General features: G+C 43.8%; 1 protein-coding gene across 16 annotated transcripts in view; it reads right to left on the bottom strand.

The window, feature by feature from the left end:
• Positions 1-10,201: 10,201 nt before the first annotated feature.
• The window catches only part of cep162 (centrosomal protein 162), a 32,444-nt gene continuing 14,838 nt past the window's right edge, over positions 10,202-27,807 (bottom strand). For 9 of the 16 annotated variants that reach the window (XM_029451946.1, XM_029451936.1, XM_029451945.1 and 6 more), the window contains 26 exons: positions 26,898-27,035; positions 26,265-26,442; positions 25,228-25,304; positions 25,078-25,148; positions 24,766-24,796; positions 24,225-24,299; positions 23,349-23,555; positions 22,912-22,993; positions 21,555-21,801; positions 21,038-21,242; positions 20,753-20,919; positions 20,029-20,163; positions 19,240-19,362; positions 18,408-18,520; positions 18,193-18,292; positions 17,955-18,081; positions 17,694-17,857; positions 15,713-15,817; positions 15,371-15,610; positions 14,808-15,041; positions 14,397-14,715; positions 13,078-13,210; positions 12,859-13,000; positions 12,679-12,777; positions 11,277-11,411; positions 10,202-10,683 (listed from right to left, as the gene is read on the bottom strand). In XM_029451946.1, coding sequence (XP_029307806.1) covers positions 10,492-10,683; positions 11,277-11,411; positions 12,679-12,777; positions 12,859-13,000; positions 13,078-13,210; positions 14,397-14,715; positions 14,808-15,041; positions 15,371-15,610; positions 15,713-15,817; positions 17,694-17,857; positions 17,955-18,081; positions 18,193-18,292; positions 18,408-18,520; positions 19,240-19,362; positions 20,029-20,163; positions 20,753-20,919; positions 21,038-21,242; positions 21,555-21,801; positions 22,912-22,993; positions 23,349-23,555; positions 24,225-24,299; positions 24,766-24,796; positions 25,078-25,148; positions 25,228-25,304; positions 26,265-26,442; positions 26,898-27,035 — 3,839 coding nt within the window. In that variant the 3' untranslated portion in view covers positions 10,202-10,491. The remainder of the gene's footprint in view (positions 10,684-11,276; positions 11,412-12,678; positions 12,778-12,858; positions 13,001-13,077; positions 13,211-14,396; positions 14,716-14,807; positions 15,042-15,370; positions 15,611-15,712; positions 15,818-17,693; positions 17,858-17,954; positions 18,082-18,192; positions 18,293-18,407; positions 18,521-19,239; positions 19,363-20,028; positions 20,164-20,752; positions 20,920-21,037; positions 21,243-21,554; positions 21,802-22,911; positions 22,994-23,348; positions 23,556-24,224; positions 24,300-24,765; positions 24,797-25,077; positions 25,149-25,227; positions 25,305-26,264; positions 26,443-26,897; positions 27,036-27,807) is intronic. The other 7 variants (XM_029451930.1, XM_029451939.1, XM_029451935.1 and 4 more) reach the window with 7 other exon arrangements.

Raw genomic sequence — 27,807 nt, forward strand, 5'->3', positions numbered from 1 at the left:
ATGCTGCTCAAAGTGTTTCAGTCCAACTCCTGTCAACAGGAAATAACATTAAACACAATCTGGATGGAAAAGAAGAAGTGCAGCACACTGAGTATCACAGAACTGCAGTAGAGGAGGTGGAACTCATTCTGCAGCACACAGCTGCTCTCCATGCTTAGAGAACATCCCAAGGTTAAACACAAATGAACACCTTCGCTCCAGCTGGCCAGCTGTTCCACAAAGACCGGACATGGTCTCCTGTCGGGGACAGCATCTAAGTACATTCACTCAAGTACTGTACTTGAGTACAATTTTAAAAGTACTTGTACTTCACATCAGTTTTTTCATTTCCTGCTACTTTATACTTAATCATTTTTACTATATTCAGATTAATAGTATATAATATTAACAGTATATAATCAAAAAATAATTGATCATCTTATAGGTTAAGATAAATACTTTTACATACTACTTTTACTTTGGTAAAAGATCTTCGTTACCAACGAGAAAAAGTAGAAGAAAACAGAATAAACTAAAGAGCATCGCAGAGGCTTCTGAAGCTGTAGTTTGCATCATCGTGTCTCCTTTGTGCCTAAACTACAGATTGTATCACTGTTGGATGTGGTCAGAAGCTACAGTTGATTTCAACCCATAGACGTCAGTGCAAGTGTGTAGTTACTCTTTAAATGGATGATACCAAAGTTGTGGCTCAGAAAAAAAAGGATCTCAAGAGATGAAACGTCTCCACTGCACCTCCCACAGATCACATGTAGGCCACCACTGTGACATCCTTCTTTCCCTCTTGATAAAGGTGGAAGTCCACATTCACTAAAGATTGCTACATCACAATAGTGAGCAAATAAGAACGCCACAGCATTCACAAACGTTCTAACAGCACAACGTTGTTTTGAAGGTGCAGAGAGTCTCCAAACGTCTGGCTGTTCTCTCTTGTGAGACTGATGTTGTAGTTGTGTTGTTGGCTTCAGGGTCATTTCACACCTGTCCTTGCGATGATCACAGACCAAACTGCTTTCATTGCACTTTTAAAAAGCTCGTTTTTGCCACAGCTTTCAATTTTCTCTGCTCCTGGGCAAAGAAAATAGCCAACCTGTGAGTTTCTAATGGTGGCTTTCTTCAGTGCTGAGCTGTTGCTCAGTTCTTCCTTTTATTCCAAACAAATCACACACAAAGATTGGACCTGGTATTGACCCTCCAGACACTGCATACTAAGGACAGGAAATGTCCAGATATATAAAGAGTAGCAAAACAGATTGGTATTGAACCCCCCCGTGGTGCTCTGCTTAAACACACATCCAGCTCCTGCCAGAGATGCTGAATCCCTCACACATCAGGTCCAGACATCTGCTCTCAGGTTACAGCCAGTTTTATGAAGCCAGTAGCATCCAATCCTGAGCCATAAAAAGCCAAACCAGGACAGCAGCTCAGTTCTCTGTTCAACACCAGAGAGGATGGGGACACCCGAGACATGAGCTGCTGGACTGGAAGGAAAACTCTCAGATATAGTAATGTTACATACTGGTTGCTCTGTGTGGACTATTCATTTGGAATGGTGTTATTAATATATTTAATATGCTACATGCTGTATCTCCATCGTTAACTTCTTATTTCATGTACAGACTGATATACAGTGAATCATTGGTGTTTCATTAAACATGTCACTACAGTCCAGCCCTGTAAGGACAATATGATGCAGTACAGAGATGTGTTCTATGCTTTAAAATGCTGTTTTAAAGACTTTTTCACCCTCACAAGAAATTACTGAATACTTTTTTTGGCACGACAAAGGTTAAGTGATTATGGTGAATATTGGCAGCTTTACTTCATACAAACATTTAAAATCCCGTTTAAAGAAGCCCGCCTCTCACCCTGGAGATTATTAATGTACTGAAGTGTATATATGTATATATATATAAATGTATATATATATATATACACACAGTATATATATATATATATATATATATATATACTGTGTGTATACCTCTCTGGGAACCATCACCTTATCGTGGTGGAGAGGTTTGTGTGTCCCTATGAACCTGAGAGCTGTGTTGTCTGGAGCCTAGTGCTCCTGGTAGGGTCTCCCAAGGCAAATTGGTCTCAGGTGAGGGGCCAGACTAAGAATGGTTCAAAAACAACTTCATGAAAGAAAGGGAAAGGAAAGGAGAGACCCTGCCCGGAGGAAGCCTGGGGCCCCCGTCTGGAGCCAGGCCCAGAGGGAGGGCCCGACAGCGAGCGCCTGGTGGCCGGGTTTGCCACGGAGCCCGGTCGGGCACAGCCCGAAGAAGCTACGTGGTGCCTCCCATCCATCCATCCTGTGGGCCCACCACTCATGGGAAAAACCGCTGGGGTCGGGTGCGCTGTCACACGGGTGGCAGTGATGGTCAGGGACCTCGACGGACCAGACCCGGGCAGCAGAGGCTGGCTCTGGGGACGTGGAACGTCACCTCTCTGTGGGGGAAGGAGCCGGAACTAGTGCGGGAGGTGGATCGCTACCAGTTGGATCTGGTGGGGCTTACCTCCACGCACAGTCTTGGCTCTGGAACCGTACTCCTGGATAGGGGTTGGACTCTATTCTTCTCCGGAGTTGCCCAAGGTGTGAGGCGTCGGGCCGGGGTGGGGATACTCACTAGCCCCCGGCTGAGCGCCGCTACGTTGGAGTTTATCCCGGTGGACGAGAGGGTCACCTCCCTACGCCTTCGGGTTATGGGGGGGAAAACTCTGACTGTTGTTTGTGCCTATGCCCCAAACCGCAGTTCTGAGTATTCGGCCTTCTTGGAGACCCTGAATGGAGCCCTGCAGGGGGCTCCAGTAGGGGACGTAGTCTTGCTGGGAGACTTCAACGCACACGTGGGAAACGATGGAGACACCTGGAGAGGCGTGATTGGGAGGAAGGGCCTCCCTGATCTAAACCCGAACGGTCGTTTGTTGTTGGACTTCTGTGCTAGCCATGGAATGGCCATAACAAACACCATGTTCGAACATAAGGATGCTCATAAGTGCACGTGGTACCAGAGCACCCTAGGCCAAAGGTCAATGATCGATTTCGTAATCGTATCATCTGACCTGAAGCCGCATGTTTTGGACACTCGGGTGAAGAGAGGGGCGGAGCTGTCGACTGATCACCATCTGGTGGTGAGTTGGATCAAGGGGTGGGGGAAGACTCTGGACAGACCTGGTAAACCCAAACGGGTAGTGTGGGTGAACTGGGAACGTCTGGAGGAAGCCCCTGTCCTGGGAATCTTTAACTCACACCTCCGGCGGAGCTTTTCAGCCATCCCTGTGGAGGTTGGGGGCATTGAACCTGAGTGGGCGATGTTCAAAACCTCTATTGCTGAAGCTGCGGTGATGAGCTGTGGTCTCAAGGTCTTAGGTGCCTCAAGGGGCGGTAACCCTCGAATACCGTGGTGGACCCCGGTGGTCAGGGAAGCCGTCCGACTGAAGAAGGAGTCCTTCCGGGTTATGTTATCCGGTAGGACTCCGGAAACAGTTGCAGGGTATCGAAGGACTAGAAGGGCGGCAGCTTCTGCCGTGTCAGAGGCAAAGCAGCGGGTGTGGGAGAAGTTCGGAGAAGCTATGGAGAAGGACTTTCGGTCGGCACCAAGGTGCTTCTGGAAAACCATCCGGCACCTCAGGAGGGGGAAGCGAGGAACCATCCAAGCTGTGTACAGCAAGGATGGGACCCTGCTGACTTCAACTGAGAAGGTTATCGGCCGGTGGAAGGAGCACTTTGAGGAACTCCTGAATCCGACTAACACGCCCTCTATGGTTGAGGCAGAGCTGGAAGCTGATGGGGGATCATCGTCAATTTCCCTGATGGAAGTCACTGAGGTAGTCAAACAACTCCACAGTGGCAAAGCCGCAGGGGTTGATAAGATTCATCCAGAAATGCTGAAGGCTTTGGGTGTTGAGGGGCTGTCTTGGTTGACACGCCTCGTCAACATTGCGTGGAAGTCTGGGACAGTGCCTAGGGGTTGGCAGACCGGGGTGGTGGTTCCACTATTTAAAAAGGGGGACCAGAGAGTGTGTGCCAACTACAGGGGTATCACACTTCTCAGCCTCCCTGGTAAAGTCTACTCCAAGGTACTGGAAAGGAGGGTTCGGCCGGTAGTCGAACCTCTGATTGAAGAGGAACAATGCGGATTCCGTCCTGGTCGTGGAACAACAGACCAACTCTTTACTCTTGCAAGGATCCTGGAGGGGGCCTGGGAGTACGCCCATCCGGTTTACATGTGTTTTGTGGATCTGGAGAAGGCGTATGACCGGGTCCCCTGGGTGATACTGTGGGAGGTGCTGCGGGAGTATGGGGTGAGGGGGTCACCTTTGAGGGCCATCCAATCCCTGTATGCCCAAAGCGAGAGTTGTGTCCGTATACTCGGCAGTAAGTCGGACTCGTTTCCGGTGAATGTTGGCCTCCGCCAGGGCTGCGCTTTATCACCAATCCTGTTCGTGATTTTCATGGATAGGATATCGAGGCTTAGTCGTGGAGGAGAGGGGTTGCAGTTCGGTGACCTGAGGATCTCATCGCTGCTCTTTGCAGATGATGTGGTCCTTATGGCATCATCGGTCTGTGACCTTCAACAGTCACTGGATCGGTTCGCAGCCGAGTGTGCAGCGGTTGGGATGAAGATCAGCACCTCCAAATCTGAGGCCATGGCTCTCAGCAGGAAATCGGTGGATTGCCTACTCCGGGTAGGGAATGAGCCATTACCCCAAGTGAAGGAGTTCAAGTACCTCGGGGTCTTGTTCGCGAGTGAGGGGACAATGGAGCGAGAGATTGGCCGGAGAATCGGAGCAGCGGGGGCGGTATTACAGTCACTTTACCGCACCGTTGTGACAAAAAGAGAGCTTAGCAAGAAGGCAAAGCTCTCAATATACCGGTCGATCTTCGTTCCTACCCTCACCTATGGTCATGAAGGCTGGGTCATGACCGAAAGAACGAGATCACGGGTACAAGCGGCCGAAATGGGTTTTCTCAGACGGGTGGCTGGCGTCTCCCTTAGAGATAGGGTGAGAAGCTCAGCCATCCGTGAGAGACTCGGAGTAGAGCCGCTGCTCCTTTACGTTGAAAGGAGCCAGTTGAGGTGGTTCGGGCATCTAGTAAGGATGCCACCTGGGCGCCTCCCTAGGGAGGTGTTCCAGGCACGTCCAGCTGGGATGAGACCCCGGGGAAAACCCAGGACTCGGTGGAGGGATTATATCTCCTCACTAGCCTGGGAACGCCTCAGGATCCCCCAGTCGGAGCTGGAGGATGTGGCCCGGAGAAGGGAAGATTGGGGTTCCTTACTGGAGCTGCTGCCCCCGCGACCCGATCCCGGATAAGCGGTCGACGATGGATGGATGGATGGATACTGTGTGTATATATATATATATATATATATATATACTCAGTATATATATATATATATATATATATATATATATATATACTGTTATATATATATATATATATATATACTGTGTGTATATATATATATATACAGTATATATATATATACATATATAGTGTGAACCCTGTTTAGCATCTTACTGATTAAATGTGATGATGGTCTCCTCTGCTGTTTCACTGTATGACAAGTACAGTGTTGGAAAGAAGATAGATCAAGAAAGAAAACCCGATTAAAGTTTCAGAACTCCTATAACCGTTTCTGTTTTGTTTTACTCTCACGTTTAGTTGGATGAATCTGGGTGTTTCTTAGGTCAGGTACAACTCTCTGGATCCTTGCACACCTGCAGCTGATGTACACTCGATAACCCAACTGTAATATCTTCCCAAAGTTATATTCAGTTATGTTGTTAGTGTGCTTTCATCACCTCTGCAAAGGAAATGTTTTGCTACCATTTGTCTGGAAGTAGAATATGTGCTCATGTTATGATTTGGATCAAACTCCTGAACTTTGTGCTGAAACGAAATTGGTTTGGTTTTAAAGATTAGTTTTGGGGATAACCTCTCCAATCTGATTAATCAATATCATCATAATTATGGGGACATTTCACATTCATTCATGTAAATGTAAAAATGTGATATTAATTGGCTCTGCTATCATGTGTGGACTGTGCTGCTATTATATACATGATGTTTGATACAATGGTATGTTTTGTGTAGAGATCTAGTTGAGACTGTTACATTGACTGACATGTGAAGGTGCCATATATTTATTTATTATGAACATGTACTTTTATTTATCTATGCCTCTATTTGTACTTATTGTCAATATAGCCTTGCTGTCTTGAATATGTTTATATTGTTTTAAGAAATGCAAAATCAATATTTCCTACTATACATTTTTATTTAACTGAATTGTTCAGAATAAAGTAACAAAACAAAAAAGCCTAAAACTAAATGCTGTTGGATTCCATTTGTGTCGTACTGCTGCTGTTACGAGCTGATAGCTGCTGATTTGGGAACAAAGACATCAAAACATCCAGGGAGCAAACTTCACAGCAGTGAGTGGGATTATTGTTCTCGCATGAACGTTATAGATCCCCTAATTTACAGATGATGTGTGACGTGGTATCACAGCTCATGTGTTATATATATATATATAAAAAAACATATATATATATATATATATATATATATATATATATATATATATATATATATATATATATATATATAAACACAAGCTGTGATTTAAATATATATCCATGTAGAATTAATTAAGAATTGGAAACAAGATAGGAATGTGCAATATTCAGTTTTCCATATTTGCTGCAGATTATCGTTACCCACCGCCTTCAAAGAATGTACAGATGTGTGTGCCGCCTGACAGTAGCTTTGTTAGTCCTGACATGTGCAGATGTCTTGTTATGTTCCCTCTGATCTCCATCCTTGCCGTGCAAACCACGGTTTTATAAGCTAGTAAAGCAGGTTAAAAATGCGCTGAAGGTCAGCATAACAATCCCTGCTGGTATTTGTGAGTTGTGTTTCCCTGAAGTGTCCTCTGGTTTAAATACCAGTAAACGCAAACTAAAAATGTAATCAGGCATTCTCATCATGAAACCATGCAAAGTGTGTTCCTCCCATCATGAGCTACACAATAATAGCTCACAGGAAGTTATTTCTTTCATTTCCTTGCCAGGACAAATATTGATTGCATCACCTGGCAGATAAAAATCACATTACTTTGTTAGCAGTAGGTTTGATGGTTTTAACACATGCTTGTTGCTGCAGCATGTTACGACCTCTCCCTTGCTGCTGTGTTTCTGCTGCTGGCAGTCAGAGTGGGACACCTGTGACTCCAGAGGCTGCAGATACCAGTTCTCCTTGTGTGCCTCCTCATGCTGCAGATACATGTCGGAGTTCTGTGCGAGGGGGGGAGGGGAGGATTTTATTTTATAAAAAAAAAAGTGCTTTATCTACAAACAATTTTGCGACCCCCCTGCAGTACCTCCGCGGACCCCCTGTTGAAGATCTATGCTCTAGACCAGGGGTCACCAACCTTTGTGATACTGAGAGCTACTTCAAGGGTACTGAATAATACGAAGGGCTACTTGTTTGACACAAACTTCCTGAATAACGTAGCTGCACGTTTCACCTTTAATGATAATATTATCATTAATAATAATAATCATAATAAATATTCATATATGTGAAGTGACTGTCTGATCACATGTTAATAATTATTAACAATGATTTACCATGGTAGGAAACACAGATATATTTAAACATGCAACTTTATGTATTTATGTTCTCAATCTATTTCAACATTTGAAAGTCAGAGTTATTACATCGCTGATATTTCTGTAAATATCTTTATTGACAGTTTTGTATGAATGAGAACATTTGTAGCATTTTGTTCAAAATCACAGCAGTTATATTTTAGTACAAAGTATCACTTCTGTAACATTTTATAGGAAATCATTAACTGTCACATCTTCAGATCATATCCTGTTTGTACAAACACTAACTTTGTAACATCAGAGAGAGTGGAGATGACATCGGAACCTTTCTTCTCATCTTAGAACAGTGTTTTCAATAACATCACTGCACCTTTCAAGACCTCTCCAAGGACGTCTTCAAGGACAGATCACAGCTCTCTACAGGGTCAGTATCAGCTCAGCTTTTCCAATGTGCCGGGAATGCTTTAGGGGACAACCTACTTAAAATGGATCAGGACATCACTTCTAAAGCTCCTACAGTAGTCGTAGATGCCATGAGAACGCTCGCCGTCATCCCTGTTGCCACCGGCGTCCTTCGAGCCGAGCTGACTCAGATGCAACAGGGGTGCGATGAACCTGTCAGATTGTTCGCAGCACGCGTGCGTGGTAAAGCAGAGACGTGCTCATACACCACCAAGTGCCATGGCTGCGACGCAGACGTCGACTTCCATATGATCCGTGACGTCCTCATTGCCGGAATCCCCGACTTGGACATCAGCCGTGAGATCCTAGGTGCCGACTCGATCCTTACACAAGCAGTAAACGACGTGGTATCGCTAAGTCTAAGGAAATGGCACGCAATGCCCTGCCTACTGCAGCGTCAACGTCAGGTATCTCATCCTTCAGACGCGAAAGAGCCACCCCAGAGAAACATCCGAGCACTCAACGCAGGATGTGCCTCTGCCCGTACCGACCATGAAAGTGTCTGTAGCTGAATCCGGTCTCTCTCTCTGACTCTCTAAATCTCTCTCATGATGACGCATGACACAAGTTTTTCCATTGTATTCTACTTATACTTACTTACTGCATTTCAGAGACCAATATGTTCCTTTTTACTACACTGTTAGTTACTAGTTAGTTAGTTGCATATAAAACATAGGATGGTCTTAGAAAATATGAAGCATAATTATAGACTGAATTACTCAAGTCTATCCAACAGTATATAAGATAGTTACAATTAACGTACAATTTTAAAGATGTTTGTTATTATTATTATAACTTCTTAACTAGCTTCTCTGCCCCAGTGCTTACTCAAGTTAGTTTTTTGCTTACCATGATCACGAGCTGGAGTTTGATGATCGATCCGTTGTCTCTGAGTCGCCTCCACTTCTACACATAACTACTCATCCAGTATCTCCGGTCAGACACCACCTGAACTGGATCCTCAGAGGTCGTAGACGTCTTTCTTCTCTCCCTCCAGCTGTGGCTAACAGCCCCTTCGGCTTTGCCTGCTCCTGCAGGTCCTTCCTCAGTCGGACCGTCTCCATTTCCTCCTGTTCCCATCCCTTCCATGCACCATGTTACCATCGCACATGTTATCAAACTCATTAATTCATTCAAATGCAGGGTTTCACCATGAGATGGTGCTTCCTGCCATGATTTACAGAGTAGGTTTCCCACACACACACTAGTTCCTGGAATTTTAGTTTGCTGCCCCTCAGTTGTCAATGGTCATTATTACCACATATGTTTAACAGCATAAACCCTGATGTTCAGTAGTGGAATGTAACTAAGTACATTTACTTAACTACCATTTGTACACTTAGATGTCGTTGGACTGGAGCACCTTTCATTCACAGCATGCCGCACAAAGTGTTTTACACTTTAGCAACACAAGTTTAAAAACCAGGCAATCCACAAGAGAACGTGAGAATTTAGCTACAAGGCTTATCCCGGTTTTGTCCATATTCGGGACATGATGTTAAATGGAGCAAGGTTCACTTAGCACGCCAAAATAGTTTTCATGCTGTCAGTTTGAACATATTTTATCATTGCTCTACATATATGAATAATACAAAATCTAATTCAATATGATAAAGGGGAGCAAACTGGTGGAAAACGCTGCATATATTGTAGTGATGAAACAAGGCTGGGACTGTTCTCAGTCCCTCTCTGGACAGAATAAACTATCTGAAGTGACTTTTCAGTTTCGTGAAGCCATTTTGTGTTACACTTCTTTATTCTAGTGTTAAGTCTAAACCTTTAGAAATATATTCCTGCTGCAGTCGGCAACGATAAATGAGGTGCAGCAGCAATTTGTACACATTTCCATATCAAATTCCTAAACTTCTTTCCGCCCTTAAATACATTTAACCGTTTACCCAAACTAGCTGTTTGAAGTGGTGTCATTTAACAAGGGCAAACCTTAAACATCTGATTTCACTGTTTAGCATCCAAAGAGCACAAATCCTTCATTAATATCCCTATATAAGTCTTGGGTGCAGTTTTTACATGATAATTGGTGTACATTAGGATGAAGTGGACACTGCCAGGACCGGGTCCAGTGTGGAGGACATGAAAGGAGGAACTGAATAACATGTATCAGTTTAAACTGGAAGGAAAGCATTTATTTTCACTACATCTTAAATAAGTTACAATATTTTAAATAAAAAATAGAAACTAGCTACAAAATAAACACAAAAATAAGAAACAGTATGTGTAAAAATACATTCTGTGTTCTTTTGATTTGAAAGGTTCCGTCTCTGAACCCCAACACCTCTCTGAGTAAACTGACGCTTTGTTTCTGCTTGTACGTGTGAAGTGTTGCTGATATTAAGGCAGCTGCTGATGTGGACCAGGAAGCATCATCGACCTCTTTCTGCATGTGCATTAACTCCTCAGGGAGTCGGGAGTGGGCAGGACCACGCCCTGTCTTTGGAGGTGTCTCAGGATGTCCAGGATGGAGTCCAGCTCCAGACGGAAAACCTCCAACTCTCTGCTCTTATCCTGAGCCACACGCTTCCAGAGCTCCACCTCCGACTGCTGATCAGCGTCTGACCTCTGCCACGAGCCACCAATCACCTGCAGGGAGAGTTCAGCCAGTGTGTGTGTGTTCAGTATGCGAGTGTCTTCAATGTGTTGGCTAGTAGATCTAAAAATAAGTCCCCTCATGATACACTGTCCATCTCTGATCTTCTGTCTTCGACAGTATGTTACATCAAAGTATCTGTTCGGCCTTTTCCACTACAGGAACTTAAGTGGAGCTTTCGTTTCCACTGTCCTCTGAACCAACTTCCTGAACACAAAATGATGTTCTGCCCCGGTGGGGGGGACGAAATCCAAGTCTAGGTGTTTTTAGGGGGAACACCTGGTTTGCAATAATAGCGCAGGACAGTAGACCTTTGACTGCATCACTACATTTTATATTCTCTTGATGAAAAAAAAGCTACTGGAATGAAAATGTACCAACAAAACCCCACCGCTGGGGGGGCTTCTATTAATGTAATGATACTGAAGTGGTAACACAGCTCGAAGGTTAGGGCCTTAAGTTCCTGTAGTGGAGAAGGCCTCACGAGAACAGCAGACACAAAAACCTCAAACATGATTTTTCATAAAGCAGCAAACAATCACAGGTTAAACAGTAAAGGAACAGTACATAGTGGCATCCTGTGCACCTGCTGCAGCTCTTTCTCTCTGTGTTGGTGTCTGAGCTCCATACTGAGGATCTTGCTCTCCAGGCTACACAGGAGTTTCACCTCCGGGCTCTGAGCATCTTTAGCTTCCTTCAGATCCTTCAGCAGTCTGCTCAGCTACACACAGAGCAGAGACGCAGTGTACAATGGGGAAAATGTACTTAAACAAAGAAGTGACTTTTTAATATGGGTTTTAGTTTTAAAGGAGACTTGGATACATCCATGCCCAGACACCAGAGACCCATGTGATCGGGAAGAGAGAGGGAAGAGGAGAGGAGAGAGGAGAGAGGGAGAGAGAGAGAAGAGAGTAGAGATGAGAGAGGAGAGAGAATGAGAGAGAGAGAGAGCGTAGAATGAGGAAGAGAGAGGAGAGAGATCGAGATAGAGAGAGAGAGAGAGAGAGAGAAGAGAGAGATGAGAGAGATATGGAGATGAGAGAGATTAGATAAAGAGATAGATATAGAGAGAGATATAAAGATAGAGAGATAGCGAAAGATAAGATAAAGAGATAGAGAAAGATATATAGATAAGAAAATAAAATAGAGACGAGGAAAGAGAAATAAAATAGAGAGTAAAATATAAAGAGATAAATAGAAAGAGATGAGAGAAGAGGAGATAGAGAGGGAGAATGATAGAGAATATAGAGTTAATGAGAGGAATATATAAAGATATATTGAAGATATATAAAGAGATATATTTATATAGATACTATATATATAATATATATTATATAAATATATATATAAATATAATTAAATATAAATATAAATCTAAATATAAATAAATATATATATAAATAAACCATTTTGCCATGAAAGTTAACACACTTATTTCTGCACATGTACAGGGGATGTACCAATGGGAAGTAGTTTTTTGGAAGAATTCTCTCAGCTTTGAGTACATTTTTTTAAAACCAAAATAACAAATTGTTCCAAACTATCTCCTTTGAATCTCTCAACCTGTAAGAAAATAATATTGCTAGCTGGTGTTACAGCTGTTAAAAAGATGGTAGGTAAGCTTCCCACTCCCTCACATTTTATTTGTCACACTTTTATTTAATCTGTTGTATATAGTGTTTGGATCTTCTGAGAGCTTATCATACTTTATTTTGGTAGAACATGTTTTTTGTGCATTTGTACATTCAAGAAATGCTAAATGAGCCAAATGAGTCTGATTATTGTTACTGTGACAATGCTGACTTTATCTAGAGGTGTTGTGGCAGGTAGGTACTGGGGGTGAAGGTGGGATTGGGTCTTTATTTGCTCCTTTTAAAATCAATAAATAATGTATGGCGAATAAAAATAAAAATCCAGAAGTGAAACAATAAGCAAAATCTTCTGTAAATTATGTTATTAAATGACAAGCATCAGAATTGAACCAGCACCTGTTTCTGCAGAGCGTCCTCTCGGGTCCTGGATATTGCCAGCGCATCTTTAGCTCCCTGCATCTCTTTCAGCTGCTCTTTCAAATGTTTCACCATAATCTGCAGGAAATGTGAAGGTTAAAGCAACGTGATCACTTTCAGGACTGTTGATGTGAGTATGTTTAGTTAGTGTGCCAGTACCTCCTGAGCACTGAGCTTATTGGCCAGTTCAGCAACCTTTGAGGACGAGTGTTCCAGAGCATGGCTGGCACGCAGCTGGTCCAACACCCTGAGCTGCTCTGCTTTCATGGAGGACAGCTGCTCTGCAGAGTGCTCCTTCAGCCTAACAGATCACATTCAATTCAGCTCTGTGATCACACCCATGCTCTGCAGAAAGACTCAGTGGATGTGTTCACAGACCTGCACAGCTCCTCCTTGGCTTGTACAGCATCAGCTTTTAGTGTCTCTCCCTCCTGCTCAGTCTGCAACTCCAGGTGCTCCAGACGCTGCTTCAGAGCCTCGTTGTCCTGCAGAACCTCAGAAATGTGACTGCCTGTCAAAAAGTAGTAACAGTAATAAAATTGAGTATTCAAATTCAAATGGCATAACTGAAGCTCCCCCAGGCATGGTGTGTGTGTGTGTGTGTGTGTATATTCATCATTCAGAGCCTCTGACTATGATAAAAGTCAAAAAGGTTGTATGCATTTAACATTCTATTTCATTTAAGAGCTGCTGTATGTTGTCATACTATTATTCCAAGGATTATTTTTTTTATCGAAATAATACTAATGCACATATGTACATGAACAATGTTTTGGTGATTGTAATTGTTCCTAACATGATGTGAGAGATGTGGAACACATCTACATGCGTTATTAGATTCTGCTTAAATGAGTGTTCGGCTCCAGCTGTCTGAATTAGACAAACTAAGTAAGTATCTTCAAATGTTAGTCTGTATCATTCGTATCATGCTGGACTGGTCTGAACTGTTCTGCGTGTTGCTTTTACTCTCGTCTGTTAAACTGTTTGGTCTTGAGTCAAAGAGACACAAAGCACAGCTCACAACTATCAGAGTGACATGCAGAGCTCCTGCCTGCTTATCTAACTCAACTTAGTCGACTCTTATGCATCAATATATAAAGTCTACTATATCATGCTGCATCAAGTGAACCCTGACTGACAGACACATATGCAATCATTGAAGTGAACAAGCTAAAATTGAAATGATGATGAAAATGAGCTCAAAACTTGTCAGAGTCCAAATACGTCCAACTTTTCCACAGCGGTGTTGTAGCTGACGTATACATAACGAATACATAACAAATTATTATATGTATGTCAAACATTGATAGCGTATCACTTACTTATACAAAACAAATCAATGCATTTTGTATACGTTATGCATACGTTATGCATTCGTCTGATACATTTTGTATTAGGAAGTGATACTCTATCAATAGGTTAGACATGCGTATCTGTATCTGGATGTTCACTTTTCCGATCCGATGAAAAGTTGGACGTATTTGGACTCTGACAAATGTTCGTATGCGCCGGCCGGCATACGTTTCTGTCGTACGGATATGTGTGACAGGGCTTTAGGGACAGTTTAGCACAGATGAAGCAAGCATTGCTCACATCAGCGATTTCCTAATTATTTTTGGATATCATAGCTTATACAACATATTGAAATATTCATCTAAGCGTGGAGAGGAAAGTCAAGCAGAACAACAGCTCCAGACCTGTAAAGACAGTCGGCTGGTAGGTCTTCTCATAGTGCGCAGCTGGAAAGGTTTCTTCCCCTCCACGTGTGTCTGCTGCAGGAGCAGAGCAGAGTGCTTTGGCTAGGCCTGCTTGCCGCCTGGTCTCTGTAGAACAGGGTTCTGCCTGTGGTTTGGGGACAGACAGCATGCTCCTCCTCTCCTTCTGCAGTCTCTCCACAGTGCGACACAGCTCCTGAATGGTCTGTGTCTTGGAGGCGAGATCTTTGTTCAGCCGCTCTATCCGGGCGCCAAACGCTGCCTCGGCTTGACGCTGGTGTCGGCCTGGACTTGGTTGGGGCTGTAAAGGCAAGAAAGATTTCATTTTCTGTCCTAATCACACAAATACCAATATGTCAAATGTCCAGTGTCTGCTTTTTGCATGTTAAGGACCTGGGCAGGTCTTGGGACAACCTTGAGTTTGAGCTGCTGCTGGAGAGACTCAATCTGGTGGTGGAGGGACTTTTCCTTCTCCTGATGGCTCCCCTTCACACGCTGCAGCTCTCCCTCCAGTGTTAGGACCTGTGACATCCACGGCTCGGGCTCAGCTGCTGAGTTTGCTGTCTCCAGCTGCAGTTTCTGCTGCAGCTGCTGCTCCAACTCTGAGATCTGCTGCTCGTAGCGGAGCTACACAGAGAAAACAGACACACATGTTGAAATGTAAAGAGTCTCACACTTGCGTAGGGGCGCTACGTTTTTTGGATTCTTTGATTACCGTGGAGGCAAGTGAGTAAAAGTTCAGATTTCTGCAAAACCCAAGGTAACACATGGAGAGTAATTGATATACAAATGTTGGTGGTGAAGTATTCCTTTCAGTATAAGCTGGATAAAAACAGGCCTGGTCATTCAATTGTAACTCAGTGTTAGTACAACTTCAGTGAGCATAGGTAACATGTTTACAGTGTAAAAAGTGCTGCTTTAATAATAATATATATAATAATAGTAATAAAAATGACCTTGATCCTGTGGAACTGTTGTTCCATGGCCCGCAGGCTGCGCTTGGCCTCGTCATCATGACTCTCCAGCTCAGCCTCCAGACGCTGAATCCTGCGCTCCAGCAGGGCACTGATCTTGCTGGGTGGGGACGTCCCGTCACTCACATCCTCTGCACACCCTCCAGCCGCGGCTGCAGCGTAGATCAGAGCAGGCAGGGAGTTTGGGTTTCTACGTCTTAGTATCTGTTCCAGCTCCTTTACCTGGCAAAGAGAGAAATACTCTTAATAAATAAGGAAGACACACAAACTGGAGGGGCTGGGGGGGAGGGTAGATTAGTTAGCTTGTTTGTTTGTGTGAGAAACCTGTCGTTCAAGGTCCTGCATCCTCTTATTGTCCACTGCTTTCTCTTTGGCCTTTGTTTGGGGATCACTGCTTCTTTTTCCCACATCCATTTTCAGTTTTTGTACCTGGAATAGAGACAGGCTGTCAAATCCAACACAGGAAGCAACATTTAGAACGGTAAGAACTCAGCTCCTTTAGCAGCTGCGGCCCCTTGATGCCTACACACAGCACGCACAATAAACATGAGTGTTCAGACCAACATGCTTTTGTATGCAGCAGCACGTGTATTGACAAGAACAAGGAAACGGGATCATATTACTCCTGTATTAGCTGCTCTGCACTGGCTCCCGGTAAAATACAGAATAGAATTCAAAATCCTTCTCCTGACTTACAAAGCAATTAATGGTCAGGCTCCAGCATATCTTAAAGATCTCATAGTACCTTATAAACCAACTAGAGCATTGCGCTCCCAGACTGCACGGTTACTTGTAGTTCCTAGAGTCTCTAAGAGTACAATGGGAGCCAGAGCCTTCAGCTATCAAGCTCCTCTCCAGTGGAACCAGCTTCCAGTTTGTGTTTGGGAGGCAGACACACTCTCCACATTTAAGAGTAGGCTAAAGACTTTCCTTTTTGATAAAGCTTATAGTTAGGGCTGGCTCAGGTTTGCCCTGGATCAGCCCCTAGTTATGCTGCTATAGGCTTAGACTGCCGGGGGACACCTCCCTGCTCTCTTCCTTCTCTTCCTCTCTCCTCCCCTCCCTCTCTTCTTCTCCCTCTCTATCTGTATGCATTTATATAAATGTATGTTACTAACTCACTATCCGGGGTATCATCCCCGGAGTGTCTGTGTCTCATGTGGCAGGTTGCCACTGATAAAGTTTATGTCAGGATCATGAATCGTGACAGCGCCTGCTGACCTGGTCCTGCTGGACATCAGGAAGCCTTATTGACATTTTCCTGGATTCATCCAAACTTTCTCTTTTTCAACACAACATCATTTCTGTCAAATGTTGTATTTGTACTATGTTGTTTATCCTGTACACACGACATCTATTGCTCGTTTGTCCGTCCTGGGAGAGGGATCCCTCCTCAGTTGCTCTCCCTGAGGTTTCTTCCATTTTTTCCCCCTTTAATTATGGGGTTTCTTTTAGGAAGTTTTTCCTTGTGCGATGCGAGGGTCTAAGGACATAGGGTGTCGTAACCTGTACAGTCTGTAAAGCACACTGAGACAAATGTATCATTTGTGATATTGGGCTATACAAATACATTTGATTTGATTTGTAGTATTTGTCCAGAGGAGCTGTAGACTGTGAAGGAAATTCTTGAAGGAGCCGACGGAGACCAAAGTGATGTCCTACACTGAAAGTTTATTAGATCTTGATCCAGGAGAATAGATGATGAACAGTACAAGAGAATACAGAGATGCAGTCACATTGTCTGCCACCATCCACTCTGGAGAACAGCCGCTTTCCCTGGACATGTATCCTACACCAGGCCTTCCATCAGCTGTTTACCTAAAGATGGATCAGCTAGATGGCTCTGAATCCGCGTCAACACATTGTGAGTGAGACAGTCACAGCATCTGCCTGACCTCCAGTCTGAACACATCTCTTATTTGGCAGCTGTGGTTTGTTGGGTCAACCGTGGTGAGCTACAGATGGTTCTGGGAGAAGGAACATTCTGTAGGCTGACCTTTGACCTAAAGATGATTTGTATGTCCTGTGCCATCAGTAAGACTCTGTCTCAAAATATGCACAGAGACTGAGGTTTGACCATATCCACATGTTTATACTAAGAAGAGTTATATAACCTGGTCCAGCTATAGGACTACATCCAACATTCCTTAACACGTACAATATGGACCTGAGGCTGTACATTCTGTGTCTGTTTAAAACTCAGAGAAGCCGCTTGTCACTTGACAATAGCCGGTCCACCTTAAAAGTCAGTCCACCTTAAGCTTGAGCCATTGTTGTGCATGGATCACTGTTTGCAGACACTCACCTGCTCTTTGAGTTGATGGATCTCTGCTGTAGCAGCCTTCAGTCTGCCAGCATCTCTATCCAGCAAATCCTGGTTCTCAGCAAACCACTGCAGCTTCTTCTTCAGGGCCACCACTTCATCTCTGTGCTTCTCCTCCAACACACACATCTCAAAAGTCTTGTCACCTGACAATGGATGTCAGTAACACCAAACATCACTTATGCATACACAGTGTAAAAGTCTTGAATTCTACCACGAGCTCTGTCCTCCCTCCAGTGTTACCTGAGGCAGACAGGGTCTGAGCTTTAGCGAGGTCCCTCTCTTTTTTCATGAGCAGCATGTCCACTTCCAGAGCCTGCTTTTCATGCTTCACTCTGTGGAAGTCTGCAGACAACTTGGCCTCGTTCCTCTACACACACGCACGTACGCACACACACACGCACGTGCACGCACACACACGCACACGTTGGTAAATGAAACACAACTTCAGAAGCAGTGCTTCAGTGACTGTGGGACTTACCTGAAATGTATTCATGTGAGCTAACAAGTCTGTAATGCGCTGAGTGTGATCCATTAAGCAGACATTTCCCACAGTCCTTGAGGTGTTACTCAGCTGCTCCCTGGTGAAGATGGAAAATGCCATAGAGAATACAAACTACATTTAACAACACATTCTTTTTGCAAAAGGAAAGATGCAGGTCAGAGCCAATTTGGACAAACGTTAAGTGAACCCACCTTGTGAAAGCCAGCTCATTCAGAAGCCTCTGGTTTTCATTAAACATATCCTCCTCGTTGGATTTACTCTTAACCTGCTGAGCCTTCATCTGCAAACACAGCTTCTCGTTCTCCTGTGAAACACTCTTGGTTTTAATGCAGTGGAAAAGCACAAATATTCAAAACACAAGAGGAAAAAGAAGAAAACAAAGCAAAAAAGGAAATAATAAAAAAGAAAACTCCCCATGAATGATGAATGGAGACTGACTAACAATGAGCTGGCACATTGCAGGTGCAGGCGTAGAGAGCTAAGGGAGAATAAAACCCAGGTTAGTTAGCAACAAGGTGTTACCCACGTTATCTGCCAACGCACTGCTTTGGCTCGTCAGATGGATTTGCACATCTGAAGTTCATTCTAGGTTGAGACGTTCACTGTATCACAGACACGTGATACTTTACTCTAGTGAGCAGAACATTGAGATCCAGGGTACATGCCAGGGACAATACTAACTGTTATGAGGATACAATGTGGTAACCTCTCTAACAGGGCTCTCTGGATGGCAATTCATCTTCTCACGGTACATGTAGCAACACACTGGCAGCAATGCATTGTTGTTTCAATCTGGACTCTTATTCATTCATCAAGCGTCTCAGAGAAGAGATCAGTCATCAGTTCATGACATTAGGCTTCATTTAGACAAAAACACAATAATTTGAGAGAGAAACCAAAGCAGCTGTTCAGCAGTGAGGATGCTGTGACTGTGATGGTGTTTAAAGACTCATATTGGGACAAATGAGAGTTAGGCACGTAAATGACCATAACATTAAGAGATGAGTGTTGAGGGAAACTAACCTGCTGGTAACCTTTGATGAGCATCTCCTGCTCTTGTATCTCTTTATCAATGTGTTGCTTCCCCTCAGCACCAGAGTCAGATGCTTGTTTCTTCTTCTGACTGGCTTCTTCTGCACTCCGCAGCTGAGGAGAGAAAATAACTGCTTATTGATTTCTCATTGTTGCTACTACAGCCGTCCACACCTGTTTTTGCATGGAATTACAAGTCCTTCAATATGAATCATCGGCACACAGTACAGCTACACAGTACACAATAAGCCTACATTAAAGTCATTAACTGCTCCACAGTTAAAGGCAGCTTTCCCTTCTGCTTCTTCAGCTTGCTGCAGTGTTTGGACTGTTCTGACAGGAACGTTTGGACATTATTTGGATAAGCTCTCTCCAGCATCAACAACACACTGTTCAACTGCAGTTTTCCACCAACAGCAGCTCTTCAGAGACGTGATGCACACGGAGAAAAGAGCTGCTCAGCTACCATCTATAAACCCAGAGCAGCTCTGCTCACATTCATTCAAACGCCTGGCTGTTATTGTTGTGCAACCAATACTACAAATGTATTGGCAGGGCTTTTCTTACAGTTTTACAAACTTGTTGGACAGTTATGTGGTGGATGGTCAGGAGGTAAGTGTTATTTGACAAACCCAAATTTATAAAATATCGCACAAAACTTTGTGTGCTCTTAACCATAAAGTAGGTAGCAGACAAAAGGCAAACACAAGAGTGTACAGCCAACCCCCACGGCTATAATGGCTACAAGGAATACATGTTTGGTTGTGGGTGTGTGTTCACCTTGCTTTGCAGGAGGTAGTTCTGCTTTTTGAGGGAGTTGAGCTCCTCTGCACCTTCCTTCATCATCTGCAGCACCTTCTCTTTGTGAGCCAGCTGTACCCTCAGCTCCTCCACCAGAGAGCTGCCCTCCTCCCTCTGCAAGGCAGACATCAACACCGACTTTACATTACACTTCATTTAGCTCACGCTTTTGTCTAATCAAACCCAACATCAATAATAGAGTTTGTAGAGGACAGATGGTCATAGAAGAAAAGCCTCATACACTGTTAACATGCACATGATGTCACACTTTCCCTCTCTTATCTCATCCATTCAGGTGCCCGAACATCCCGTCTCCAAACACTGAGAACTGATCCTGCAGTGATAATCCAAACAATACCTACACATAGCAGGTCTGCCATCAATCTAGCAAAGTGATATGCAAACAACTAAAAGTCTCTTCCTACTCACATGTGACTCACAGTGCTAAAACATTAGGGCCAACTACGGCATCTCCCAATGCCCCTCCTTCCTATCCACACCTCTACACAGATCCCCAGCCGTGAGACTTTGTATCTCCCTTGTTTAGCTAAATATGTACAAAAGATGCTAGATGTATACAAAGTCTTGTAGAACTATGCAACATGAAGCCAGCAGTGAGTGGAGGTGTACGCACCACACTGACACATGTAGGAATAAGATGTCACTTGTAAACACTAAAATGTCAGCTGTAGTATTTTCCCACATTGTTATTTGGAGGATGGTCCGTCAGTCTGGTTTCTTGAGGACCTCTGACCTCCTGCGTGCCTGTGACCTCCTGGTGGATGCTGATGTCTATCTGCTGCTGGAGGACAGACACTAAGGACTGAACAGATGCCACCAACTCACTGCTCACCTTCACACCCGGCTCTGCTGATCGAACAGACACAACGTATTCAAACACACAGACATGTCAAACTCAGCAGAAGATGGATTTAGTTTCTGAGCAGTGTAATGACTTGATATGTTGCGTATGAGTGCCAGTAATAACCTGTGTAGTTGTCTTTTTCTTGTGGATGCTGCAGAGGACAGGAAACAGAAGGCTGGGTTTTGGTTGTAGCTGCAGCTCTACTCAGCCCTGATGACCTGGAGGTCCCTGCTGGTCTCCCCTTCGCCCTCCTGCCTCTTACAGGAGCCACAGCGGGCTTCCTCATTGAAGACGTAGAGGAATGAGAAATAGTGGAGCCACGGGAGGCCTGGGAAACATGTCCAGGCAGCATCATTATATCTCCAGGTTAACCTTTCACCATTACTTTTTATATAATCTGTAAACTTCTATTTTCTGAATACATCTTTCAAAACGTGATCCTTCTACATATGAACCCATGCAGAACAGGAAGCTGGCAGCACATCACAAAACACAACTCACTATTGTGCTCCAAATGTTTGATTAGGCTGTCAGTCAGAACCACTGCAGCTTTGGCTCTGTTGGATCCCACTACTGCTCCCTGCTGCTTTAAGTGTTCCGTCTGATGCTGAGAAGCAGAAACGTTTGAACTTTTCCTCACCTGTTGTTTCTTAGCTCTGGCAGCCTGAGAGGACGTGGAACAAGAATAATTGTTGGGATCGTGCATCAGCCTCTCTACTTCCTGTCTGAGGCTCCATGTCAGGTTGGGAGGGTCTTGGGAGCTGGACTTGTGGCCAGTTAATACCCTGGCTCCCTTTCTCCCTGCAGCGGGGGCCGTCCTTTCTGCTCGCTTCAGTTGGGACTCTGAAGAAGTTGTTTCTGAGAAGCGGGGTGTCTTTCCCACAGCGCTGTACTCAGAAAATGAAAACCACACAAACTGTTTCAAAAAATGTAACTACATTATTTGTAAAATCTTCATCTCTAACTAGATGGCAATGAAAGTTTAATTAATCAATGATTTAGCAATGCTCGATCTCATTGGTTACATACATTATGTCCCCAAATGAGTCAAGATCCAGAAGTGTGAGACATTATTCCAGTGAGGAAGACCAACCTATACATATATAAGAACAGACTGCCTGACCACATACACCACTGATGTCTTTGTTAGGGGGACAGGGGATATTTAGAAGGATGTAGCAGGACAACACTAGATTCATACAAGATGCAGCTCAGCACTGTCATACATCTGTAATAAACATTGTGTTTTGGTTAGGCACCTGTTCACATTTGAATAGTAATAGAATAATAGCAGAGTGTATAAGGGTGTAGAACATTATGGTTACAGTATATGAAGGCCATCCCCATGCTCTGTTATGTTTCATAAGTGGGTTTTTTGGTGCAATATTTAAAAAATTTTGACCACTCGAAAATTGATGAAAATGGTCAAAATTCCTTTCAAAATAAAACATGTACACACCAAGACCTTGTGGAACACAATATAAAAATGAATGCTGTGATTTGGTATCAAAAACCTTTGACATTTGGAGATTTAGGCAAGAATTGCATTTCTCAGCGATCGGCTCACAAACAGCTCATTTTATGCAGCGAGGTCAAGTAAAAGAAAAATGCTCTTATAACAATAAAATGGTTGCAAATACACCATTTTTAGAACAGGCAAAAATAACACATTTATACATTAAACTGCAGAATCTTACATCATAGCATACAGTATGCATGTCTGTAAAGGGGAGACTCATGGGAATCCATAGAACCCATTTCCATGCACATATCTTGAGGTGAGAGATCTCATTTAGCCTCGTTTGCAACATGCTGGCATAACATGGCTGGTAGTGATGGACTTGGAAGGTTTTGTAGTTTTAAATGATGTCCGCATTTTCTCTCTAGCTTTAAAATAAATGAGCCTGCTACAGTCTCTTAGAGACGGCTGGGGGAGGGCAAATGTTTTGTGGTATCTTCATTTTGGATGATTCCAAGTAAGACGTCGTGGTCCTAACCTGACAGGCTGGAGGGTGAAGCCTCTGCTGCGCTCCAGTTCTGGCCGGATGGGTCTCATCAACTCTTCTGCAGTGGGTAACTCTAGAACACAAGCAAGATAAGTATTCAGCATACATCAGTCCTGTCATTCAGTATTTACCAGTGACTGATGACTTTAGGACCGCCTGACTGTATCACTGAAGAATCTTCCACAGCATGATGGTGTGTGAGCGGACAGCTGTAAAGGACACTCTGATGGTGTCTTCCAGAAGAGTCGGACCCTTAAAGGGAGAGTTAGAGATGTTTGAACACGTAGCAACACTGCTGAGGACGAGGGCAGCCTTGTCGTCACACAGCCCTCCGGCGAGGAACAGCAGCGGTTATCTTTACTCCCTTCAAAGCCAACCAAACAGTAAACAGACAGAGGGAGACAGTTCACAGTACAATGGTGTCTGACCTGACTCATTGGTGGAAGCAGGCTGAAGAGACTGTGTGGCAGGTTGAGGCGGGGAGGATGGAGACACAGCTCTGTTGAGCCACCCCCTCCCTTCCAGAGATGAATAATGGTGATTGTGGTCATCTGGATCTTCCACAACCTGGATCTGTCTGTAGGCCTCATGAAGAGCCTCCATCTCTGAGCCTCCACTCTGCACATACGGCTGGCCTGTACAGAACACACGTGGTGTTGTGTGATTGTATGTCTGCAGTGGAAATGTTTGGATGTTCGACATTTCTCTTTTAGCCCCTGGTTAAGACTCAAATGTCTATGGAAGGATATTTGTTGTGTATAAAATGTGAACACGTTGAAACAGGGTGCAAGATTGAGGTCTGTTTTTTGATCATGAATCTGCAATGTTGCAAAATGTTCACACTACACGTGTCTGCAAATCGTTGGCTGACATGTTTAACCTGCAGTATAACATTCGTAACATTCCCTTCAGGATGTGCTAAGTCTTCAGGATGGTAGCCGTACAAGCTCAATTGTTTTGGGTCCCTCTGCTGTGGACTCCGTCTGGGTTTGCTAAACTAATCTTAATAATGCGTGGAGCAATATATTTACAAATATTGGGCAATAGTATGCCACCTGCTGCTATGACAACCTCTTAATCTGTATTCCTCAGTGTACTACAATACAATACATCTCATATGTCTCAGAGACACATGCAGAGTACTGTGCATCACCATGTTCAACAAACAAACACACAACTTGAAATAATGCCTGCTCTCTGTACATTTGGAACGTATCGTTTTAAAAGGAATGCAAATGTCATGAAGCTAAATTATCTTTTTTTATACTTGCATTATACTGTCTGGAACTCAGTGTTAGTGTTACCTCTGTCCAGTGAGCCTGCTGTGTCCTTTCTTCTGTCTTCTCTACCAGTAGAATCCAGCGAATCATGGAGAGACACTGAAACAAAAGGGAAGTTATAGAGGGCGTAGTTTCTCTGTTACTTATTTGTTTGGTCATGCATCATGAAGGAGGCCTCTCGTACTCCCCATCACCAAACAGATTCATTTTAACTATACTGATAGAACATGTAACAGTGTGGAAACTCCCCTGCATGACAACAATAAATGATCCCTTGTTTAGTTTATGCTCTATGAAGGCTCCTGGCACTTACATGATGTGGGACTACAGTGGCATCTAACTCTTCAGTGACTGTGGCGTCCTGCTGAAGCTCAACCGTTATTCTGAAAGTTGTATATTTTCTATGTTTTTCTAGGTATATGAGTTTTGTTATTATTGTTGTGTAACTGCTGTGTACAGCTTGCTTGTCTTCTGAGACTGTCAAACTCCATCCCCAATCCTCCACGACTGAATTCCTCCAAACACCCACCCATGACCTCCGTAAATCTCCGGGGTTTCTTCTTACCTTTGGCGAGAATTGGAGACATTTTAGACTTCTGAAAAACAGATAATAGCAAGGATTACTGAGATATGGAGCTAGATGTCAGTTTGTGATATTTCAGCACAAAGATAAAGTTTACAGAACAGAATATCTGTGAGCAGCGGAGAACTGGATGCAAAGCAAACTGAAATATGTTGTTCTGGAGGCGGTGGAGCAGCTGGTGTTGCGTAATTAGTTTGCAATCTAACACAGATTATGCATTTCTTTTTTTATTTCATTTCTGTGGCTTTGAGGTCTTCATTATTGTTCAGTAATTTGTCAATTCCAGCAACAAACCTCCTCCAGTGGCTCTTTTCCATCCTCCTCTTCCTCAAAATCCTCACTGTAATGTGGAGATCCTGTGTACGCTGAGAGAAGAGACCTGACTGAGGCACTCAGGAACACAGAGACAAAGACAACAGAGAAGAGACGGTTCATTACTCTTACCTGGAGACTGTCTGATGGTCTCTGTGACTCTGGCCTCTCTTTGATCATCACTCTGCTCCACTGCTTCATCAGCTTTCCTGGAGGCAGAATATTCATCCTTATTACAGCTCAGTCACAACCTTGAGCTTCAATGGCAGAGCAGCAGAATCTGAGGGCCTGTGAGCACGCATGAGGTCTGATAGGACGCAGTTCCACTGTTCAAGGTTAACTCGTCAAAGGCTGATGAACTGTTGAAAAGGTTACCACCAAGCCGAGGGAAGTATAATATTTACCATGAACCGCAGTAACTAAACTCATGATTCATAACACACACATATCTCCAAGTTTGTCCTTCTATGACCAGATTAGACTCCGTAACCCAAACCATCCAGACTGAAACCTAGAAGTGTAGATGTTGCTGCTTTTATACTGTGGTTTTCATTTGATTGGCTCACAGATGTTATGACAGTACATTATATTTATCGTCTTCTCATACGCTGTGGCTATCACTGGCAATCTGCATCAAACGTTGATCAATTTGATTCCGGAGGACACTGCGTGGGTTCATCTTCTAAATATCTTACAAACAGCTCTTTGATGCTTCTTTATTTCCCTGTAACACCAGTACTGACGCTCTGGAAAACCACATGTTTACTATATTTATTCAACAGTACCTCAGTCTCTACTGCTGAACTTCTTCTTCTTCTTACAGACTGATTTTGGTGGCTTCTCTCCACTTCCTGTCTGCACTCGGCACAACACCTTCCCTTATATAGGGTTTAGGGGCGGGGCCTATGCTAATAGTTAATAATCTGCCCCGCCCTTCTAATTTATGATCAAGTGATTCATCGCTCAGCACAGCTGGGGAAGAGCAGATGTGGATGGTTAAGAACATGCAGCAACATCATCTTACATTTCTCTTAACATTAAGAGAAATGTAAGATGATGTTGCTGCATGAGGCCCATTGTCTCTAAAAAGGAGCATCGAGTGTAGAGGGACACCTTCGGGATCTCTCCACCTTTAGTGCTTAGTGTAATACTGCAGCATGTTTACAAACCTGACGTTAGTAGCGATGGCAGGACTTGTTGAGTCCAGCTCCCTGTTCAGCTTGGAGTAATCTATAGTGGATAAAGCCCCAGCCTCAAGTTGGGCAAAGAACCTGGCCTTCTCCTCTTCTTCCTCTATAGTGTCCAAGCCAATACTGGTCGTGTTCGCAGCTGGTACCATCACTGAATCTGCACACACAAGAGAGCATGCACGCAAAGCACAACTGTGATACTAAAAAAACAGGAACACGTGTGTGAAGATAAAGGAGGAAGATGCAAAGCTTGTTCAGCCTGGTGGAACACCAAAGAGAGGGACTGCAATGCTAAAGGCTGCTGTACACCTCAAATGACCTGCTGTGTGAAGTAGGCTGTACTCGTGTTACACCGTGTTCAACCATTTACTTCATTTTCAGGTGTCAGCAGGATTTCACTCCTCACGGGCTGAGAGTAAGGACAGTGGACCGACAAGACCACGGCGGAGGCTTTGGTGTCAAAGCATTTCAGATTTCAAACCCAATGCTGATGGAGACCTGATAAAGTTAATGAGGCCATCTGTAAACTTAACAGTATGAAGGCTTGCGGAGGACGGTGCGCTCGCAGTTGATGTAGAGCAGGGTTGAAATCTGCGTCTCTGCTCGACTCACCTTCTAGCTCAATATCGTCTCTGCTGAGAACGGCTGCTCCCAGCGTGTCTTCCTCCAAACCTCCTGGATCCTCCTCCTCCTCCTCTCGAACAGACTTCCTCAAAGACTTCCTGAAAGGCATCCCAGATCTCAGCAGTCCTGGAGAGAAACGTCATAGAGAAGCCAGAGAAGCTTGTTTAAGTGAATGCAGGTCGAACTCGGTCAGGTGACTTAAACACTCTGAGATTGTGAATAACACCTGTAGTAGATATGTATTATACTTACACATATTTATTCTAGCTTAACACTGAGGACTTTTCATATACACACTACTGGTACTACAAGTTGTATGTGAGGACAAATACACAATCACAACCTGGATTACCATGCAAGGGATTCAAAATACACAATCACAACTATATCCTCAGCACATCATGACTTCAGGAAGGCAGCACTGATCTGATACAGATGTATTGCTCTGCATTACATTTAACACATGTTGCGGTGTCCCCACCACATTCTTGCAAAGATTTTCTAAAAGTCCTTTTACATTTCTGTTTCTAGTGCATATAGATTTGGTAACTGGTTTATCAATTAAAATCAGCAGCAGGTGAAAATTGTGATTACCGCTTAATGGACCTGGATGAATGTGTGTTTGGACTGGAGCCTTGACGCCTGACAAACGTCTATAAAACCAACAACAGCGTGTGGATAGTTAAGACGTGTCCTTCCTCTCCTTTCTGCACCCCCGTCTGTCAGTGCAGTTGACTTCTTGTTTTGTCCCTACTAAACCACATGCTAAATGCTGAAAATGGCCTGATTTCCTTGTGTCTTAATTTGTTAAGATGGATAATAACTAAAGTCATAAAGGACACGCAGTGCACTGCTACTCATGGGCCCACACTGCCCCCCACTGTCTATTGTTATGGAT

This window comes from Cottoperca gobio, chromosome 16 (genome assembly GCF_900634415.1).
Source record: "Cottoperca gobio chromosome 16, fCotGob3.1, whole genome shotgun sequence".
NCBI lineage: Eukaryota > Metazoa > Chordata > Actinopteri > Perciformes > Bovichtidae > Cottoperca > Cottoperca gobio.